The 8,759-nt window shown below is 48.7% G+C and overlaps 1 protein-coding gene across 1 annotated transcript in view; it reads right to left on the reverse strand.

Annotated features, from left to right (window-relative positions):
* The window catches only part of KLHL12 (kelch-like family member 12), a gene marked incomplete at its 5' end in the record, with an annotated part of 8,249 nt that extends 246 nt beyond the window's left edge, over positions 1–8,003 (reverse strand). The window contains 5 exons of the mRNA XM_010157243.1: positions 205–391; positions 3,987–4,085; positions 5,283–5,441; positions 6,640–6,835; positions 7,897–8,003. Coding sequence (XP_010155545.1) covers positions 205–391; positions 3,987–4,085; positions 5,283–5,441; positions 6,640–6,835; positions 7,897–8,003 — 748 coding nt within the window. The remainder of the gene's footprint in view (positions 1–204; positions 392–3,986; positions 4,086–5,282; positions 5,442–6,639; positions 6,836–7,896) is intronic.
* Between the last annotated feature and the right edge of the window lie 756 nt (positions 8,004–8,759).

An 8,759-nucleotide genomic window follows, 5' to 3' on the forward strand; every position in this document is an offset into this window, starting at 1 on the left:
TTGCTGTCTGCTGCCGGTCTCCTGCCTGTCTTGGCCATGGACCATCACACTGCCTATTTAGGTTGGGCACGGTGACTCTGTGGGTTGTCTCCCCTCATAAAACTTGAAATATAAATGCAAGAAGAGGCCACCTGAAACAGGGCAGCAGGCTGCACCTCCTCAATTCCCTTGTTCAGCAAACAGACATGCAGGGCAGCCTCTTACCCAGCGATTGCATACAGCCTGCCCCGCAGCACAGTAGCCCCGACGTAGCAGCGGGGGGTTGTCATGCTTGTTACAGTTGTCCAGGAATCAGTGCGAATATTATAGGCTTCCACAGAGGAGAGATGTGCCGTCCCATCAAATCCACCAACCACGTAAATGTGGTCATTCAGCAGAGCCACTCCAGCCCCTGGAGAGAGAGAAGACAGCACAGTTACACCATGACCAGCACCGTTGTCACCATGCCCAGGGCTTGCTGTTATAAGCCCAAATTAAGTCAATTCCTCCCCTTTTCAAAGGACATTTTCTTATGCTTCTATCTCCCATAAAAGAGTTGTCTTCTGTTGCTGTCTGCAATATGATCCACAAAAACCTGTCACTCTACCAAATGCTGCTGACTCTCTGGCATAAAGGGGTCTGCGCAACACTGCAGCCAGGGCAGCACCTTGGCTGAGGACGCTCCGACCCCCTCAACAGACCAGCATAAGGCTTGCTCTGCTCGCCAGCAGCCAGCTGGGATTCTGCCACCAGAGACGAATTTCTGTGGTGTTTCTGGCTCCCTGGTGTCACCCAGCCCCTGGCTGTTACAAGGAGAATGACACTGCTCCATGAGAAGCTGGAGGAGGGTCTTGTTTGACATGGCTTTTCTGGAAGGCCAGGAAATGAAAACTGGTGTCCACTGCACAGTCAGAAGTGTAAGTGGCCGAATCACCTGTCTGAACAGCTGTTCTCACAGTACAAACAATCAATAACACAGTTGGCCCCACTGGGAATTTATGTCAACAGCAGAAAACAAGCCTCTGCCAGCCCCTGTTCCTAATCTGCAGCTCCCGTCGGGTGAAGCACCAAAGAGCACAGTAAGGTAACAATGCACTTAATGGCTTTAGGTGCTCTGGCCAACAGCCACTGCTCTTTCGAGCGACATCTTGAGAGCAGAGTAAACCCCGTCAGGCTGTTACCATCAAAACGTAACTACTGTGCTGATGAGAATCCCAAAGGAAACAAGCCAGCTACCCTGCAGCTCTTGGGCACCAGCCTGTTTCTTCTACACACAGGGTACAGGAGGCTTTCTGTTCCACTAAATGCAACCTCACTTCCACTGTCTGTCCTTGCTGAGAGCACTGGAACAGCTGGGAATGGCCAGGCTGCCCCAGTGGTCTCTCAGATCACTTCAGTGACGAAGACTCTGGCTGAGAAGAGAGACCAGACCAAGGCCTAATCAGGGAAGTTGGGTTTAGCAGTGCAATATGGCCAAGGTTTCTGCGTCTACCTCCAGAATCTGTCCTAAGGGATGGAGAGAAATGAGGAGACAATCTCTGTAAATAAAGGCAAAATTACTTTTAGTCCTGGTCTCGCAATTCAAAGACCTGCATCCAGACCGTTCCAGAAAGAGTAAGAAGTCCTACAGAGTCCAGTGTCCCCAGGACGGATGGACTGGAACTGATACCAGGATGGCGGTTGCAAGTGCAGCTGGTATCTGAGCTGCCAGTAGTTAGGACTGTTATTACTGCAGAGTGGCAGCACAAAAACCTGGGCCAAACATTGTTCTTGGGCACACCTCTGTTCCAGATCTCAGTGCTTCAGGTCACAGCACTGAGGCAGGAAACTGGCTGAGCCAGTGCCGGGGTCAAGAGCCTCACAATGTTCCTGCTCGCTTGTGGCACGGAGGAGCCTGCTCTGTGGGACTAGGCACTGCTACCAAAAGCCTCCAAGTCTTGTGGGAAGCCAGCACGGACCTAGGAAATGCTTCTTACAAAAGGCTTTTCCCTTGAATGCTTTGCTTTTGGTCTTGCCTGAAGCCATCTTTCTGTGGTGCACATGACAAACCCTTGGGGAAAAGCTGTCTCATGCTTAAGCTTTCTAGAGATCCATGGATAGGTCTCCCATGTTGCCTTTGACGCAGAAACCCCTCAGATTTTAGCACACATTTGAATGGGGGGTCTTCCTGGATGTGGAAAGTGAGCAGCTCCTAAATCAAAACCCATCCTTGGCATATGGGAAATACTTTCCGATCCACACTTAACAGGAATAGTCCTGTCACAGAAGTAAATATTTAAGGCTTGGGGTTTTGGTGAATTGCTACTGCAGGCACAAGAAAGCTTACATGTTTTTAGAACAGAGATCAGTTTTGAGTAACCAGCACTTGTCCCTGAACAAGAACACTGGAGCAGAGAACAAACAGAAATAATGCTGTCTAGGTAAATTGTGAAGGACATTTATTGAAGGAACTACAGAAAAAGCAACTTTAAAAGGGTTTTGAAAGAGGGCCTGTAAGCGCAGCAGATCTACATCATTGAGAACCACAAATCTGTGGAAGCACTGAGCATGTGCCCATCCACGCGCAGCTGGGCAAGGCCATGGCTGCTCGCCAGCACGGCTGTGAAGGTCTGGGGCAGGTGGCCTGAGGTGCAGTGCAATAGCAGAGGGACAACACTCGAGCGCACAGGAGCTGCGCAAGCCCCACGAGAACCCCTTTGAGAAATGGAGAGTCGAGACAAAGTTATTTAAAAAGTAGAATTTAAACTATGTTTTTAATTTAAACTATATTTTTCTCCTAGATACAGCTGCCAAACTTAAAGCTCAGACAGAACGCCGAGCAGGAAAGACAAACTAAGAGGTGGTGGGGGTCAGTTAATGTGCGGCTGTACCATGTACCAGCAGTGTGCCCAGGTGGCCACGAAGGCCAATGGCATCTTGGCTTGTATCAAAAACAGCGTGGCCAGCAGGTCCAGGGATGTGATCCTCCCCCTGTACTCGGCACTGGTGAGGCCGCACCTCGAGTACTGTGTTCAGTTCTGGGCCCCTCACTACAAGAAAGACATTGAGGTCCTGGAGCGTGTCCAGAGAAGGGCCACAAAACTGGTGAAGGGTCTGGAGAATATGTCTTATGAGGAGCGACTGAGGGAACTGGGCTTGTTTAGCCTGGAGAAGAGGAGGCTGAGAGGAGACCTGATCACTGCCTACAACTCCCTGAAAGGAGGTTGTGCAGAAGTGGGTGTTGGTCTCTTCTCCCTAATGACAGATGATCGGACGAGGGGGAATGGACTCAAGCTGCGCCAGGGGAGGTTTAGATTGGATGTAAGGAAGAAGTTCTTCACCGAAAGGGTCATCACACACTGGAACAGGCTGCCCAGGGAGGTGGTGGAGTCACCATCCCTGGATGTGTTTAAGAGACGGGTGGATGAAGTGCTGAGAGATATGGTTTAGTGGCAGACAGATACGGTTGGACTGGATGATCTCTAAGGTCTTTTCCAACCCAGTGATTCTATGATTCTATGTTTCAAGCCATTAGTGCAAGACTGCTGCAGTGTGACACTGCTCTGGCAGCGCTGCTCCCTGCGCTACCGCTGCCCCAGGAGCCGAGGCCCAGCATTTCACAAAGCAGCGTGCAGGTGAAGGGGCAGTCTGCCAGAGCACTCCTGTCTTTGCTGTGTCCTGTGTGGCTGATGAGCACCACCTTAGCACACTGTCCCAGTATCTTGCACTACGGTCTGTAGTTTGTGCCTTGCTAGCTTTTCTCCAAGCTTCCTCGTCATGGAAGTCACAGAACTTCCTCTCCCTCCCTGCTCTATGCACATCTTGGCATGGGATGGAGACATCAGGCATGTGAAAATTAATCTTTTTCTTGTGGAGTTAAGTCAGCATGTCCTAAAATCATCCCTTCTCAAAGCCAAACCATGCACTGGGGCCAGTCAACATCCTTCAGGGCAGCAGGCCAAGCCAGCATGAGTGCTTCCTCAGTGCAGCACACAACATTTTGACCTCAAGGCACTGCGGGCTCTTACCTGAGCGCTTAGTGGCCATTGGGGTGACATTTGTCCAGTGTCCAGTGTGGGGATCATATCTCTCTACAGAATTCAGTATGTTCAGCCCATCATAGCCACCTGAAACAAAATACCGGAGCAAACCATGGGTCTGACCTCTGGAAAATGTTTTCTGTGTAGAGAGCAGTAACAACTGGTTCATCCTTAGCACAGCCAATCAGCACAACTCACAGCACGCTGGGGGCTGGCAGAAGGGCAAGGATCTCTGCAGCTTGCAATGCCAGCATGGAGCCAGCTCAGAGTGAGCTCAGCCCCTGCGCTGCACAGGGCCATGCTGGGAGAAGCCCTGCCTCTCCAAACCAGTACAGCCAGGCTAGCACTGCCCTGCCCAAAGCCGCCTCCAAGCACGCTGGTGCCAACGCTGATGCTGTCCTGCTACAGCAGATGGACAGCTTCTAGACCTGGCGCTGGCGCAGGGCCTGTGTGCTACAGCTGCCAGCTGACATGAGGAGGCTACACAGAGCGTAGGCTGGGATGTCCCAGAGCTGTTTCACAAGAGGATACCAAGGAATCTCATTGTGCAGCTTCTGCAAAGGAGCAGCATTCTGACATCTGCCTCAGGGGACAGCATGAGGAAGAGGAATCTGGGAGAGGAGAGCAAAACCCATAAACAAGTGTCCAATATACATGACTCCCAGGAACAGGACTTCAGCACATGTGTACAGCACTGGGCCTGCCTTTTCTGGGGCACAGGAGGTGTATCTACAGAATAAGCTTACTGAAGTCTTCAGAGTGATTTGCTCTCTAGCACTCTCACCATATTCACAGCTGGTGTGGGTGTCTGAAAATGAAATAAGTGCTACAGAAAGCAGCTAAAAAACATACGGCTTAGGATACATTTCTGGATCACTACAGCCAGCATTGCTTTGTGTGGAGCACTACAGCCAGCACTGCTTTGTGTACAGCCACCCTCTGTCCTGTGGCTACATGCTTCATCTCTAGGACGTTTTAGCCACTGCCCAGTCCGTGCAAGCCTCAGCTGGCACTACTCATCCCCCAGGCTTCAGTCATCCCTCATACGCTGGCTGACTGCGTGCAGTTTGCTTCTGACAGCACTTACTGTAGTGATGTTGCAGTTCCAGTCTAAGCCATTGTGATGGTTGGGGTGAAAACAGGCTGCACTTGCCCAGTGCAGTGAAGTTACACCTTCTCCTCTATCCTGGACATAACTGGTGCTCCCCCTGCACAGCATCTGCACTGTCATTTCTGTAAAAAGCAAGTATTTGCAGAATGCCTAGAGGTCCTAAGGGTACCTACCCAGGCAGTAGATAACTCCATTAGCTACAACAAGGCCCGCTCCTTCCCGTGCTGTCTGCATGTCTCCCAGCATACTCCACTGATCAATGTTCGGGTCATATCGTTCCATACTGGTGTGACGTCGGCTTCCATCAAACCCACCGGAAACATAGATCATGTCTGCAACATCAGACAGAGGTTGGACTCAGCAAGTCAAGTATCAGTCATGCACACGGAGCAAGAAGGCCCTTACAGATGGAGCAAAACTACAACATGGATTGCAAAATACAAGAGCAACTACAGATCTTGGTGCATTTGGATTCAAGAGAAACCCAGCCTCCTCACCCTAGCTCACTGCATTAGCCTGCTCACGGACCCAACAAACAGCACACACATAAAACCCATCTGGTCCTTAAATCTGCTTCTTGCCGATGGCTGAAAGAGAACATGCACACCCCAGTTATTTTTTTCATGCTGCAGAACCTACTGAGGTACTGCCTTGCCCAAACCCTGCCTATCGCTAGTGTCATGTCAGCACCTCCCCAGAGTAAGGTTACAAGGTTGTAAACACACAGGTAGCAAAGGGAAAGAAGATCCAAAAGACATATCTGGATCATCAAGACCAGTCCTTTATACTGGAGAACCTAACTCATGCAACGCTGTCACGAATCTGTCGTCTTCAAAGCAGCTGCATTTTTAACAGAGTTTTTATTAATTATTAACAATATAAATGAATGACATTTAAGCAATATTAATTATTAAGAAGATATTCTAATATAAGCATTAAAGGACAAAATATTTCTTAGAGTGACTGCTATTTTAATGGCTAGAAAACTTCCTCTCATTTCCACACTAACTTTTTCCTGGCCTGTTTATAACCATTTGTTCTTATTCAATTCTTCTATTGCCCATTTCCTTCTCTTGCCAAGTTATACTCAGAGAGAACAATCATATCCCTTCTTGGCCTTGCTTTGCCAGCACAGGCAAGCTGAAGTGTTCTGGTTTGCTCACTGAATCCTTCCCTGCACATGCTCCAGTTTCAGCCTCTCTGCAGTGCTGGATGGTTATTGCTGTAGTTGCTGTCCCCTGCTCAGTAACACGCAACACTGTCACCACCCCAAGAGCTTCCCACTCCATAATCCCTCATGGAGTTCCTCTTCCTCCAAGCAAAGACACATGCCGTAAGAATGGAGCAGAGGCAGAGCTCCTCTCTATGTGGGTAAGTTTTCCATTTCTACATCCAAATGATGAGAAGGCAGAATTTCAGACTTCCCTCCTCCCTTGGAGCCATCCCACGCTGCACATACCTGCTCAGGGTATTTCAGGACAAGAACTGAACAGGCTGTACTGCCCTGCGAGTACAGAGACCAGGACATACCTCCAAGGGTTGTGGCTCCTGCCAAGCCTCGCCGTACATTCATCGGAGCCACAGAGTACCAGATACCATCCTCATCTGACGTATAATCCAAGCACTCCACTGAGCTGAGACGAGAGCGACCGTCATACCCCCCAATCACATAGATCCTATCATGCAGGGACACTGTAGCAACATAGCGCCTCTTACGGGTGATGCTCTAAAACAGTAAAAAGAACAAAAAGGTCAAGAAGAGGAAATAACAGTGATGCATGGGACCAAGCGCTGATCTTCCATCCTCTTTTACTGCTCTTTTGGAAAATGGCCCACTACCACAGAGGCAAACAGCACCATGGATGTAAAGGATGTAGCCTTAATGGCTGCGTCTGCCTTCCTCTGCCTGTACTCTGTCTCTGCCATGCTGTCTTCTCATGGTCAGGTCTCTCTGCACTAAGATATTTTGCTTTAAATGTCATTTATCTTATGCTGCTATTGAATCTTCAGTGCATCTTGGAGGTTTGTGTGCTTCCCACTGTCTTCCTGCAGAGACTGTTAATGGGAAAATGTGGAGACTCAGAATACAAAAAAGCCTGAAGCTTTTAGCCTTCAAAAAAGAATGTAATTTTGGGACACCAGGTGATACTGGGTCTTCTGTGATTAGCGGCATTAAAGAAGAGGCAGCTCTCCATCATTTTGCATAGATAAAGGTGATTTTAAATTTGGGTAGAAACAGAATCATAGAATGGTTTGGGTTGGAAGGGACCTTAAAGACCATCTAGTTCCAACCCCCTGCCATGGGCAGGGACACCTTCCACTAGACCAGGTTGCTCAAGGCCTCATCTAGCCTGGATAGTCCTCAGTGCAGGAATTGTCCCTTCTTATCTCCCATTATGCTCAGAAACAACAAAGCCAGAGACATCCTTCAGCCTGCCTGAAAGCAGGACTGATTATACTATTCCTACTGACATTTTAATTATCAACAGTAACCTTAAACCTTAACACCCCTTCAATAAAAAACATGATAGCCCTCACTCCCACAACAAAGATGTGGCTCATCTGGTCAGAAATGTGACAACCACCTCTTATACAAAGCTCACGTAGCAAATTTGCAAATGTTTCAGCATTCACTATGCAACCTCAGCAGCTCTAAAGAATTTCTGTCAGAAATTCTAACCAGAATGCAAAGGACAGCCCAAAGAGAAATGTTAATAGCTGGTGCTACAGGACCAGTGTTCAATCACTGCCTGTTCAACCCAGTGGTGGTCAAAAACGGTCCCTTACCGGCAAGAAACTCCACTCCTGAGTCTTCGGGTCGTATTTTTCCACAACATCTATAGGTGACTGCTGGCTGCCAAAGCCGCCGATGACAAGCAGGACTTCATTAGCTCCTAGAGTAAAGAGGGAGAGCAAAGTCAAGTCAATCCCTTAACAACCAAAGGGTCGTCTCAAGGGAATCACCTGAAGAAACACTGATCTTTCCCTGGTGCAACAAGCTGCCTCTAAATCGCTGTTTTCATCACAGCTCTGAAGCGGGCACCTAACCTGGCTGCAGGCACTTGGACTCCCTCTATCCTGCGCCAGGAAGAAGAGAAACTCGTCCAGGGTGTGTGGCAGTAAGACCACCTCATGCGTTAGGAGCTGGCTGCTGGAGGGCCGTTCCTCCTAGTACCAGTGGCACTTGGAGAAGACAAGCTGGCTAAGTTAGGTGCTGAAGTTCGCTCGTTTAGACCTTCTTTTGTATTCTTTCTGTGATTTTTTTCCCAAACCCCTCACCACCCCATGAAAGCTGAAAGAGGATGGCTACTTCCCTGCAGCCTCCTCACAAAACAAGGCCGTTTTGCCTTGTTTGCAAGTGACATCCAGACCAGATGGCACCTCTGTTCACCACTTCACTGAGAAACAAGTCAGGCTGACTGAAGCCTGAAAAATTAATGAAATATTTTCACAGGAATTGTCTCTTATGTATTTTATTTCAAAGTTGCTGTCCCCCTGCTTTCTTTTCTCTGAGAAAGTTTCTGATTTTTTCTTATTTTGTCTGTCACTGTTAAATAACACTTGTGACCCCGGGGAGTTTTAACTTACTTACAATGATTGCCTTGAAGGTAGGTTTCTATCAGTTTTAAAAATAGATGAGCATCCCCTGG

This window comes from Eurypyga helias, unplaced genomic scaffold, assembly GCF_000690775.1.
Source record: "Eurypyga helias isolate BGI_N326 unplaced genomic scaffold, ASM69077v1 scaffold34668, whole genome shotgun sequence".
NCBI classification, from domain to species: Eukaryota; Metazoa; Chordata; class Aves; order Eurypygiformes; family Eurypygidae; genus Eurypyga; species Eurypyga helias.